At 56.8% G+C, this 12,828-nt stretch overlaps 1 protein-coding gene and 1 non-coding gene across 2 annotated transcripts; both read right to left on the bottom strand.

The window, feature by feature from the left end:
- Positions 1 to 612: 612 nt before the first annotated feature.
- Positions 613 to 685, bottom strand: TRNAG-CCC (transfer RNA glycine (anticodon CCC)). Its single transcript has one exon. It is a non-coding gene; the product is annotated as a tRNA-Gly (tRNA).
- Positions 686 to 3,756: 3,071 nt separating this feature from the next.
- Positions 3,757 to 9,299, bottom strand: PTGES2 (prostaglandin E synthase 2). Its single transcript, XM_061154553.1, has 7 exons — positions 8,994 to 9,299; positions 7,501 to 7,698; positions 6,780 to 6,838; positions 6,267 to 6,416; positions 5,809 to 6,009; positions 5,400 to 5,517; positions 3,757 to 4,394 (listed from the first exon to the last, which is right to left on the bottom strand). The coding sequence occupies exons 1-7, from the start codon at positions 9,261 to 9,263 to the stop codon at positions 4,272 to 4,274; spliced, it is 1,119 nt and encodes a 372-aa protein (XP_061010536.1). The 5' UTR covers positions 9,264 to 9,299; the 3' UTR covers positions 3,757 to 4,271.
- Between the last annotated feature and the right edge of the window lie 3,529 nt (positions 9,300 to 12,828).

Here is a 12,828-nt window from a genome sequence, read left to right as displayed (position 1 = left end):
CAGTTGCTCAGTTTTGTCCAACTCTGTGACCCTATTGACTGCAACATGCCAGGCTTTCCTGTCCTTCACCATTTCCCGGAGCGTATGCAAACTCATGTCCATTGAGTCGATGATGCCATCCAACCATCTCATCCTCTGTCGTCCCCTTCTCTTCCTGACTTCAATCTTTCCCAGCATCAGGGTATTTTCTAATGAGTTGACTCTTCACATCATGTGGTCAAAGTATTGGAGCTTCAGCTTCAGCGTCAGTCCTTCCAACGAATATTCAGGCTTGATTTCCTTTAGGATTAACTGGCTTGATCTCCTTGCAAAGGGATTCTCAAGAATCTTCTCCAACATTTATATGTTGGATACATATAAATACTTATATGTAAAATATAAATTATATGTAAAAATGTAAGATATTTATATGTCTCTATATATACATACATACTAAATGCAGCCTACAAAAAGATAACTAGAAGGCTATTCTCCAAAAACAAATGTCTTTAAGTTTTTCTTATTGATTTTTTAAATATTTATTTATTTGGCTTTGCTGTGTCTTAGCATACAGGATCTTCACTGTGGCATGCGGGATCTTTGAACTCTTTAGTTGCAGCATGTGGGATCTCGTTCCCTGACCAGGGATTGAACCTGGGCCTCCTTAATTGGGAGTAAGGAGTCTTAGCCACTGGACCACCAAGGAAGCCCCCTGAATTTTTTAATTGTTTTTAAAATTTTTTAATCTCAGTGATGGGTCTATAAATAATTGGTATCATCTTTTTGTTTCTCTGCAAGATCTGTTTATACACAATACACAATTATTTGTATAAGAAAAATGAAATTTTAAAATTTAAGAATCTAACCAAAAAAAGCAACCCAGAATCCTAATCCTTAAAGCTTCTGCTATGGCTCGCTCTGCCCCGGGGAACACTCCCTATCTGCACAGTCTCACAATCTCCCCTTCTTACTTCCTGGAGCTCTTGTCTGGAAACAGTAGCTCTCAGCTGTGAACTCCAGGAGCCCAGATGGAAACAGAGCGGGAGTGTGTTCTGAGAAGAAACAGCCAGCCGGCTGCAGAAAAACACCCCTCACCCATCAACAGTGCACATCAACTTTGTGCAACATTCCCATCCCCGATTACAACCTCATGAAGGGTAATTGACCTCCAAGGGCTTGCCCAAGGTCACAGCGCACAGAGTTCCCACCTCAAACCTGCTGCCACCACCGCCACAGGGCATATGCCATGACCGGAGCTTGACCAAAATGGGGCAAGGGTTCCTGGCCTGCAGTTCCTTCCCCTGAGACGCGTGACTCTCCCTACCCACTCATCTTCGGACCCTTGCATGTTAAACCCACTTTTGTTGTGTTCTGTTAGTTGCTCAGTCCTGTCCAACTCTTTGTGACCCCGTGGATTGCAGCCCATCAGGCTCCTCTGTCCACTGAATTCTCCCGGCAAGTATACTGGAGTGAGTTGCCATGCCCTCCTCCAGGGAATCTTCCCAACCCCGGGGTCAAACCCAGGTCTCCTTCATTGTAGGCAGATTCTTGAGCTACCCAGGAAGCCCATTTTACAGATGGGCAAGTAAGAGTCCTTGGAGAATGCAGATGGCCCAGAGATGCAATCCCAGAACTGGCCACATGGTGGCAGCACCAGGCCTTGTGACCGCCTCCTCTGGGCTTTGCATCCTCTTACCGCCCTCTGGTGATTATGAGAAAAGGTGACTGAGGCAAGGTTGTCACCTCTGGGGGGAATATTCTGACAGAAGCAGGACTTGGGGCCCCTTGCATTGGTGGCCTTGTGTTGACTGGCCATTATCCAGCCCCCGTCACAGGGAAGTCCCGGTCACAAGGAAGCCCAAGGAACTTGGACTTTTCAAGGTGACTGTTTAGTGGAGGTGGGTGAGGGTAGGAGGGTATGGACAGGCTCCTCTCCACCTGCAGCAACCTCAGGGATGAAGCCGCAGTGAGGAGTCAGGCCCCTATCCCCAGGATGGCTGCTCTGTCGTTAACCGTATCTTTCTCTGAGAAATGCAAAGTCAGAAGAAAACATCTCTGCGAACACGAGGAGAGGGGTGGCGATGAGCAGCTGGGGTCTGGCCTGCACCTCGGGGTCTCCTTAGCTGGACCAGGCCTCCCAAGGAAGCCAAGGCTGGGAGACCCAGTCACCGGATTCAGCAGGAGGAGCAGAAAAGGTAGGGAGCACAGGGTGGGGCTGTGAGACATGAGACCCTCCCCAGGCCACGGTATCACGGACTGAAGGGGGATGCCTTATCCCGAGCAGGTCACATCAAATGCTCCCTTTGGGGATTCTGGGATTGAGACAGAGAAAGGCCAGCCAGCCTCCTTGAACAGCTGGAAAAGTACCAAGTAATTCCGGGTGGGTGACATGGAAAAGGTCTCCTGTGAAGAGAAAGAAAGCGGGGAGGGCAAGGGATATAGGAAGGCCTCCCCCAGCACGTCATGGTGCTCCTGGCCTAGTTCCTGCCCTGGTTAGGGAGGCTCTAGGGCCATCATAGGCTCCTTGGGGACTTAAAGGCCCATCAGTGAAGGGGGAACAGCATCCCAGACAGCGGTGACTCTGGAGACCTGAACACCTGTTGGCCCCTCAGAGGCGGCTTCCATGGCTCCTCATCCCTCAGACGTGTGGTGTGACCTCAGGCCTCAGCTTCCCTCCTTCCTCCCACAGGAGCACTCTGCAGACGCGAAGACCTCGCCAGTGTGACAGGGTGACAAGGGCAGATGCTCAGAGCAGGAACCAAAACAATCAGGTGGCGGACAGCCCTGCAGAAGCTGAGGCAGCTGCCTCCCCACATGGCGCTGTCTGCCGGAGGGCTTCAGGTCAGTGCTACCTTATCTATTCAGTTCAGTCGCTCAGTCGTGGCCGACTCTTTGCGACCCCATGGACTGCAGCATGCCAGGCCTCCCTGTCCTTCACCAACTCCATCACCAACCTTATTTGAACGTGTGCTAATACAAAGACCATGAATTATTTCTATGTTTTAAAAAAAATTAAAGAGAAAAGTTAAACTCTCCTGAGGGGGTCTGAGGGAGTTGGCCTATCACTCCCCAACAGGGAGGCCCCAGCAGGTAGTGATCAGCTCACTGGCTGGCTGTCCAGCCTCTGGAGGGCGACCTCAGCGGACCAGCATGCCCGTCATCTGCTGAAACCAGGAAAGCAGGGACCCCACAGCCCCTCCTTGTCCCAGAACTGCTTCTCTTTTTTTTTTTTATAGGGTGGGAGAACTGCTTCTCTTTATAGACCCCTGTCCTACCATCCATCCCCTGAAGTCCCAGGCCTGGGACTGAAGCCCTGGGTGGCCATCCACGGCCGGAGGGCCTTGGAGGGCCCCATATCCTCTGACCCCTGGTCTCCTGGTGGGCAGAGCAGGACTGGAACAACTCCAGCCCCCGCTGAGCCGGACATCCTTCCACACACTGACCTGAGTCTTGCAGTTGAGCCCTCTCAACTGCCCCTGGAGGTGGGGACCATCCTTGTGCCCACTTGACAGAGGAGGAGACTCGGGCTCAGAGAGGGGTGCTGCTGCCCTGCCCAGAGTCCCACAGCCAGTGGGGAGCAAAACCAGACCCGCGCCCCAGGCCATCTCTGCACCTCCCTGCTGAGCATCCCGTGGCCATGAACCCAGGGATTCCGGGACACAAAGCCCGCTGAGCCTTTCACCCAGGCCTGACCCTCGCTAAGCCCTGGACAAACAGTATTAATCGCCAGGGCGGCCTTCCCTAACCTGCACTGACCGCCACTACAGCGCCACCACGTGGGGAGCCGCAAACCTTTTCTTTATTGCAAACGTGATACACAGTCCCTGGGGGTGGGGGGGCACCGGGGAACAGCAGGAACCAGAGGGAGCCAGGGATGGGGTCTCCCAAAACTGAAGGGTCCCTGCTTCCCTTGCTCAGGGCAGGAGCCTGACCTGACTCCCACCGCGCAGCACAGACAGGGCAGCCTCGAGAGCCCCAGAGAAGGCTGAGAGCAGGGAGACCCGGCAGGGAGTTGAGGAGGGTCAGCCCCTGAGGCCGGTGTGGAGGGAGGTAGCCTTCCGTGCCCCGTGGATGCAAACCGAGCCTGGGCTTTGTCTCCCAGGGCCCCAGCAGACATCCAGTGTTAGAAGCGAGGGGGCTGCCAGGGTGGGGTACGCAAGAGGCCGAATGATCCTGTCCCCTGCTGCACAGCATCTCAGCGTCGCCAAGTGCTGGCCCAGCGGCCCTGGTCCTTCGCAGCCGGCATCTTCTGCTGTTTCCGCCCTCCCCCGGCAGCGACCACGAGGCTCAGCTCACTGGGGGGCCTCGGCGATGGCCTTCTCCACCCGCAGGTACCAGGGCTGGATGTGAGTGTGACGCATGAGGTCATCGAAGGCCTCCAGACCCTCCATCACACGCAGCACGCCGTAGACTGCCTGGGGGTGGGTACAGAGGGGTGTCCACACCGGCCCATCACCTCCCCTCTCTGAGAGCCCCATGACCCACTCTAGGGAAACAGCAAATTAGCCAAGATGGGTGGTCAGGCTCTCTTGCCCCATGCCCTCTGGCTTTTGCTCCATGTTTTGTGAATAATGAATATGTAATGGCTGAGATCACTTATAGCACTGCGTGTGAACCTCACGAGGTACTCGCTTGGCCACGGGCTACTTTGGTTCTGTAAGCACATATAAGCTCCACCTGGAACGCCCCAGAGGCTGTGTTGTGTTGTGTGTGCTTATGTTATGTCTGCTGCTACAGCTGCGGTGCCAGCCAGGAGAGAATAAACGCGTCTGCAGTTCCTACGGCTCCCTGAGCTTTTTTCCAGCCTCGCAGCTCGGGCCTTGTCTCCCCTGGGTTCAGCAAACAGTGCAGTGTGAACAGCAAGACAACTGGCGTCACGCACAGGATCAGCGATACAATTGGCACAGTTGGCAGGATTAGTGAGACACCCACTAATGGGCCAGTTTTGCACATGGGGCTTTGAATGAAGTGTGTGGGCTGGTTGCAGGTTTTGCCTACCCTGCACCCACATCCCCTTTTCCGGGCAACAAAGCGCATCCCGCCCCCGCCCCAAACTCAGAGTTTCCTCTGAGAAAATGCCCTCCCCAACCCTCAGGTCCTGAGATTTTAGAAGAGGGGACCCCATTACCTGCTTCAAGACCTGAACCTTGCAAGCCACATATTCTACCCTGGCAGAACTACTTCAAGGATTGGTACTGGGGTCAGGCTAACAACCCTGTCACAGTACTTTTTGCTAGGTAGAAGCCTGGAGCACTTGTTTTCCTTAAGCCCTTGACAATCAGTGGAGCCAGGTGCCCCTGGGATGGAGGAGCTGTGAGATGCAGGTATTGACCACACCTGGGTTTTCCCAGCCTGGGCCTTCCCCACACCCCAAGGAGAGACCCTCCGATATGTGCACCCCCTGCCACCACCACACTCACCAGATCAGCCAGGTTCGGCTTCTGGCCCCCCATGAAGGGCCGGTCTTTGCCCACAGCTGCCACCCACTTGTTGGCAGCCTCGTAGAGATCCTCCCGCACGTCATCCCGGAGGTGGTGCCTGGGCAGGGATGGAGAAGAAGTCCATCAGGGGACTCTGAACCCTGGCACAGGTGGGGAGCGCGGGAAGGCCCGGGGACCAACACGGCTCTCGGGGCAGGGGAGAGGAACAGAGTAAGGTATAAGACAGGGACCCAGAACTGGACTCCAAGGCCAGCCCTGCTTCCCCTGGGGTGGTAGAGGCAATCAGGAGTTTGGGGGTTTGAGTCTCAGATGGGTTAATGCTGGGGGTGGGGAAGCCCCCAGGTGCACGCATGCGTACCCACCCACGCATCCACGTGTGCACCATCACCTGCGCTTGAGCCGCTTGCTGATGAAGTACATGGCAGCTGCGCCCACGTACTTGGCCATGGCGCCCTCCACGGTCCCGAAATTGCCCTCCTTGACAATGTAGTCAAAGGAGGCCAAGGCCTCGGCCGGCGTGCGGTACACGTTGGGGGAGATGATGTGTACCAACCAGTCGTCCGCCCACTGCCGCCACTTCATCTCCTCCCTGCGGGCGAGGGGGACAGAGGGCAGGCCAGGTGGGCTTCTTGAGCCAGCATCTCCTCTCCTCCCTGCGGGCGAGGGGGGCAGAGGGCCGGCTTGGTGTGCTTCCTGTGCCAGCACCCAGGGCGGGGAGAGGCGCAAGGAGACTCAGTCCCGCCCGCGGCCCAGCCCTCAAGGCTTATAGCATCTCGCACAGCCCGGCCCCCTCGGGGGGAGACCACCCCCTCCCCACAACCCAGGGCCAGCCCCGGCCCCACTCACGTCCTGGCCTCCTTGCCCCCATACATCCGCTGGGCCTCCTTCTCATCCAACATGAGCCAATACTTGTTGCAGAACTCGGTCACCTCCTTGCCCTGGTCGTTCACCGCCTTCATGGGCGGATAGTAGGTGATGATGTCCGCCAGGGGTTGCCTTTGGGAGACATTTAGAGTTTACCCCGACTCCCTCTTCCTCCCGGAGACTAAGCCCTCACCTCCTTGGGATGAATAATACTTCTCCGACCTGAGTCGACCCACAGAAGCTTCCACCCTCTTGTGACTGACACAGGAGGTCCTGCAGCAAGAGGGATTTTGGGCAGACTCTGGAAGCACCTCCCCGACAGAGGGAGATTCACGGAGGAGAGGAAGGGGCAAATCTCAGAGACACCCACAGCACATTCTGGACATCTAAGCTGCAGCCCCACCCCCACACCCGTGGAGGAGCCCAGGGGAGGCCTCCCTGAGACAGGAGAGGGCGTGAGACGTGGTGCCAGCCTGGGCCGCAGGGGCTCCTTACCCCGACACCAGATAGGTCTTGAGGGCGCTGATGATGACAGAGGAGTCGTTCAGTTGTTGCTGGAGAAGAGGATGGTTTAGATCAAGGCTGGGAGGGGTGGTGGGGACTGGCTGACTGGCCACTGGCTGGATCACCAGGGGCTCTTCTACAATCCTGATACCCAGGCATTCTGCAGGAACTGGTCAGGGGGATCCTGGGTGTTGTGTCCCTGTCCCTGGGGGTTCACCCCGAAAACTGATGCTCATTGAGTTCTACCTTCCCCCAGGTCACAGTCCCCACTATCAGGGAAGCCTGTCCTGTGCAAGTGTGGCTAATGGAGAGGAGGAGGTGGGAAGGACCCAGGATCTGAGACCTGCCCCCTCTCCCACCTGGCCTCCTGGGCACTGAAGGGCTGGATGGACTCAGAAGCTACAGACTAGGAGCCAAGCCCAACACCCCACAAGGTACGGTTCTCTGTCGATCAATGAAGCCAAGTCAGAGAGGCTAAGAGACTGGTCCTAAGTCACACAGCCAGGGAGTGGCAGAGCCCCTCCTTGAACCCAGGCCACCCACGTTGTTAAGCTCTGTGGCGCTCTGCCTCCCTTAGACTCACTGGTTTATAATCCTCAGCGGAGGCCCAAAGAGCCCACGTTCCTCCCGGGGCTGCAGAGCAGGGTCTAACTCAGGGGTGTTCCAGGACAACCTGGGACACTGGGGCAGGGGGCAGCTCCCCAAGGCTCACCAAGCTCTCTCCTTCCTGGGCCATAACGATGGGCACCTTCCTGTAGGAGGAGAACTTGATCTCGGCCCGGCGCACGGGGTTCACCTCCACCACCTGGTAGGGCAGGGCATGGAAGTCGAGGAAGGCGCGGACCTTGCTGCAGAAGGGACACGTTTTGTACTGGTACAGCGTCAGCTGCAGGCGGCTGGACAGGGAGAGCTGGACGAGGAGCAGAGGAGGAGCTTCTGAAGCCGGGGGCCCAGGCCCAGGCCCCAGCCCCAAGCAAACCTTTCCCAGGGGTTTTCCAGGGTGTCTCTGAGAATTTCGGGGAGAATGGGGGATGGGTGGCGAGGAGGTGGGGAAGGGCTCTTGCAGCGGACAGTTCAGGCTCAAACGCCCATCAGAAAGTCTGTTCTGTGTAGGAAGGATCTTCTCATCTCTGTCCAATGCTAGACAGACATCTCTCCGCTCTTTCCGGTCCCAAGGAAATGTCAGACACCAGCAGGTGTGTGCCCCCCAGATGCAACTGCTTCAACTTGGGAGTGCCCACCCCTACTCCCTAGCACGTCTGGTTGAGGGGGCAGAGCCCAGCGTTTCGCTGGTGGTGGTTCGGTTGCTCAGTCGTGTCAGACTCTTCGCGACCCCATGGATTGCAGCATGCAGGGCTTCCCTGTCCTTCACTATCTCCCAGAGTTTGCACAAACTCATGTACAAAGCCCCAACAGGAGAGGGTGGAATCTGGGCCCCTGGCCTTCACAGAGCAGGAGAGCCCCAGGTGAGCTTGCCGCATACTCACGTTTGAAAGTCACAGCTGCGTTCCCCCTCCCCCACTGTTCCAAAATGGGAGACTGAGGCTGGGCCATGGAGGTGGGTGGGCAGGGAGACACGGACGACTCCACTCCCCATCCACTCCTGTTCCCAGGGGTTCAGGAAATGGGCGTCTGTGGGGGCGTGGTGGGGGTGCGGGCTGGCGCTGTGTACAGAGCATAGCAAAGGGCAGCTGGGCCATCCCCTCGCCTGGGGGGACATACCCTTGTTCCTTGTCTCAGGGCCTGGAATCTAATGGTCATCAGTTTCGTAAAAATACTAACAACACTAATAATACACACTAATAATACACTAAAATACACAACCTCAGGATTTGGAGACAGGGGGAGGGGGAGGGAGGCGAAAAATGTTTGGAAAATGATAAACCGTGCAAGAGACTTTCCCTTTTCAGTGATTTCCAAATCTTCCCATTAAAAAGTCTTAAAACACGTTTGCAAAACGACTTTAAAACAGAGGCTGTTCCAGTTAGCAGCATCAGTAAGGCCCCATTTCACAGGTGAGGACTTTGAGGACTGGAGGGCTTAAAACCAAGTCACTCGCTCAAGGTCAAGAGGCGACAGAGGAGGTGATTCCTGACGCCGCCGGTTCCCAGAAGTCCCGAGGTTCCGCGCTCACCCCAGGGCCCCTACCCAAGGGTTGGTCTTTACCTGTGGGGCTTGCTACCCAAGCCCTTACCTCGGGCTTACCTGTGCGGCCGAGCGCTCTGCGCGGAGGTCCTGGGCGCGGAGGTGCCACCGCGCCGTGTGATATAGTCCCAGGGCGCCACCCAGGGCGAGCGCCGCCGCCCCCAGAAGCCGTGGACCCCCCTTGCGGGCCGCAGCGGCGGGGCCTGAGCCTCCCGCTGCCCTGGTGAAGCCGGCCCGGCTGTGCGCGTGGAGTCCCAGCGCCGGCCGATCGCCCAGCCTCCAGGCCACAGCTCGCCCGTGGGGCCACAGCGCCCGTACAGCGTGGGCCATGTTTGCTCCGCCGGCGCCGCGGAAGGGCGCGAGAAACAAAGACTGTCTTGGCTCTTGCTCCCCTTAAAGGGGCGGGCCAGCCGGTTGCCAGGGGTGACGGTGACGCCGAGCAGGGCGGGGCAGCCCTCGTGGGACCGAGCGTGCGTCCCCGGCGCCCAACTTTTAAAACATCTATTTAAAACTTTTAAAACATCTGTCAGAAACACCTGAGGATGTCTGCTAACTGCCCCCCGGCTTCTAGAGTGTAGACGTAACTGGTCTCTGTGGTGACCCGGAGCCGAAAACAGGAACTCAGGCATGCAGCTCGCCATTTGGCCCTCAGTTCAGTCACTCAGTCGTGTCCGACTCTTTGCGACCCCATGGACTGCAGCACACCAGGCCTCCCTGTCCATCGCCAACTCCCTGAGTTTACTCAAACTCATCTCCATTGAGTCGGTGATGCCATCCAACTATCTCATCCTCTGTCGTCCCCTTCTCCCCTCGCCTTCAATCTTTCCCACCATCAGTCTTTTCAAATGAGTCAGCTCTTCGCATTCGGTGGGCAAAGTATTGGAGCTTCAGTTTCAACATCAGTCCTTCCAATGAATATTCAGGGCTGATTGCCTTTAGGATGGACTGGCTGGATCTCCTTGCTGTCCAAGGGACTCTCCAGAGTCCTCTCCAACATCCCAGTTCAAAAGCATCAATTTTTCGGCGCTCAGCTTTCTTTATAGTCCAACTCTCACAGCCATACATGAGTACTGGAAAAACCATAGCTTTGACTAGACGGACTTTTGTTGGCAAAGTAATGTCTCTGCTTTTTAATATGTGGCCCTCAGTGTCACCCATTACAGGCACCCAATCGAAAGAGACTGAACCCCTCACAGTGTCAGGGAAAGCGTCATGGCATCCGGTCCATGAGAGCCGCAGAAACTGCCCAGCCCAACACGTAGCAGGTGAACGCCCTTGACTCGGGATTTCCGCGCACCCCAACCCCACCAACCCCAGGATTTTTTTTCTGCCTTCCCGCACCGATGCACTGTTTCTTCTGTGACCAGAACCATAAAAGTTTCCATACACGTGTGGGGCCTTAGAAACCCTGTGTCTCGGATTTCGCCCAGTCGGAGGTGCAGAGTCGCCGATTAGCCCAGGTCCCCAGGAGAAAGATGGGGTGGAATGTGGGGTTCCAAGCTGTCCCGCCCCTCTGTCGGGCTCTTTCGCCCAAGCTGAGGGCTGGAGCCTCCACAGCCTAGGCTTCTCAGCAGGCAGCCCCGGGATGGCCCCACCCGGGGACCGGGAAAGGGGCGGGGCTTGGACAGCTTGTGGGCGGGACAAGGCGGAGTTGAAGGTCGGGCCCGCACACAGAGCTCTGCTCACTGGGTGAAGCGCTGGAGGGACAGCGACGCGGCTCCTGAGTGGGGTGGGGGCCCGGGGCAGCGTCTGCCAGCGTGTGGGGGCGGGGCCGGGGGCCCCCTCTGCGGCGTCCAGCTCCTCCGGTCCAGCGTTCGGTCCACAGCCTCCACCTTCCGCCCCGTGCCAGCCTTTCTGTGCGACAGTCGCCGTGTCGCATCTTCTCGGGGCCCTTGTGGCGCCCGTGTCTACGGTGTCGGGACCTGGGCACGCCGGTGGACACGAGCGCGCAAGGCGAGGACGACGGCTTCGTGGAAGCCGGTGACTCGGGGGGTAGGGGCGCTGCTGAAGCGTCGTTTGCTTTCTCAGGGATGCCCTCCTGGGAAGGGGAATCGAGGCTGGGAAGGAACCCCAGAGCCCTCCCATCCCCCGCCCCAGGGTGGGTCTAGGGCTGCCGGCTCTCTTCTGGAGTTTCCGGGGCGGGCACCTGCGAGTAGGTCCCTGGAAACCGCACATTGGAGAACTGTGGTCAACCGGCCCCGTTTTACAGCTGGAGATACTGAGGCCGCTACAGGGTCACTCGCCCTCTGGGATTGGGATTTGCTCCAGCCACTTTTTTCAGCCCCGGTGGAGACAGAGGCTCCTAAGGGGGCAGGGCTGAGCTGGACCCTCTTGGCTCAGCCAGAGCGTCTCTCTGGGTGGGCGGCAGCATTGCTAGCCACCTTTGCTGGTGGTGGTCTGGAGCCCTGGTGAATGTGACATACTTTCAGAGCATCCTGTTGCCTGCACAGCACTGCAGGGGAAGAGAAGGCGGGAGGGTCAGGAGAGAGAACTCTCGGCTCCCTTATCACCTCTGGAGCCTCAGTTTCCCCATCTGTAAAAGAAGGATAATGATTAGTGTCTGCTGCATTGAGATGTATCAGGATTCAATGGGGAAATGAATGGGAAGAGGCTGGACGCTTGAGAGGCCAGTGTTTTAGAGACCCCGATTTTTTGCCCAACTGGCAGCTTGTTCCACCCTTGCCAAATATAAGAAGAAAACCCAAGAACCCAATCCTCCACCAAAATACTTGGCAAATTCTCTCTTTGTCCTCCTGGCCAAGATTGGGCAGGACGTAAGGGCAGACTCATGTGTTGGCCTGTCTTCCAGTGCTGTCTGCCCTGGGTCCCTATACTGCCTCTTCCTTACGTCATTCCAGCCAAAGGCTTCCTCTCTGTCACTTACCTGGGTGGATCCCTAAGCCCAAGTCTGAGGAAGTCCCAGGGATGTCCATACTCTTCCTTGTTGCTGTGGAACATCTGGGGACAGGTAGCGGAGACCCAGGCCTCTCGCGCAGAGAAGACAGAGCCTCTGTTCAGGCAGAGCCCAGATCCTGCCAGTCCAGGAGCCCCATTCCAGGATCCAGCCTCTGTGACCTCCCATTGGTATCTGACCCTAGTGATCAGTCTCCTGGACGGACACATGCCCCTCTGTGGGTCTGAAACCCCCACCCCTTTTTGTTTTCCTTCACCCTCTCTTCTGTAGCTACCCCCACCCCCAAGAGTTTGGTTCTTCAGGGTTCTGTGCTGGCTTCTCCAGGTTCCAGGCATATGACCTCGGCCACTTCTTTGCTCCCCTGGTTTCTGTTACCATCTGTGTCGTGAATGCCCAGCCTGGAGTTTCAGGGCAGTCCTATCCTGTCCCTGCTTCTGGGACAGCCAGGATGTCCCCCAGGAACCCCACCTTCATCCTGGTACAAGCACCCAACTTGCTATCTCTCCCACCTAACCATTTTCTCCTCTTCTGTTCCTGCCTCCATCATTAAGGGAGAACCCAAGAGTCCTGCCAGCCTCTTTACCCCCCATGACTGCCAAGCCCCTGCTCTGCCACCTGCTCTGAAACTGCCAGTTACCCCTCTCTGCCACCCCAGTAGGTTCTACCCATGTGTCCCACTGCCCCTTCATCTCACCCAAAACCTAGGAAAGAGATGAATTTCAAAATAATTGTGCTTAATGAAACAGGCCAGGCAATAGGGTATATATGCTATTTGATTCCACTTTTATATACAACTAGACTTCCCTGGTGGCTTAGAGGGCAAAGCACCTGCCCGCAATGCGGGAGACCCAGGTTCGATTCCTGGGTCGGGAAGATCCCTTGGAGAAGGAAATGGCAACCCACTCCAGTACCCTTGCCTGGGAAATCCCATGAACGGAAGGGCCTGGTAGGCTACAGTCCATGGGGTGGCAAAGAGTCAGA

This window comes from Dama dama, chromosome 11 (assembly GCF_033118175.1).
Source record: "Dama dama isolate Ldn47 chromosome 11, ASM3311817v1, whole genome shotgun sequence".
Lineage (NCBI taxonomy): Eukaryota > Metazoa > Chordata > Mammalia > Artiodactyla > Cervidae > Dama > Dama dama.
This window is presented reverse-complemented; position numbering and strand designations above follow the sequence as displayed.

Bases quoted from the DNA above. Each gene is read 5' to 3' on its own strand.
- PTGES2 (XM_061154553.1), bottom strand. From the start codon at position 9,263: ATGGCCCACGCTGTACGGGCGCTGTGGCCCCACGGGCGAGCTGTGGCC. The intron at 7,699-8,993 runs GTAAGCCCGAGG...CTCCTCGTCCAG, and splicing joins CAGAGCGCTCGGCCGCACAG to CTCTCCCTGTCCAGCCGCCT. The intron at 6,839-7,500 runs GTGAGCCTTGGG...CCTCTTCTCCAG, and splicing joins CCCAGGAAGGAGAGAGCTTG to CAACAACTGAACGACTCCTC.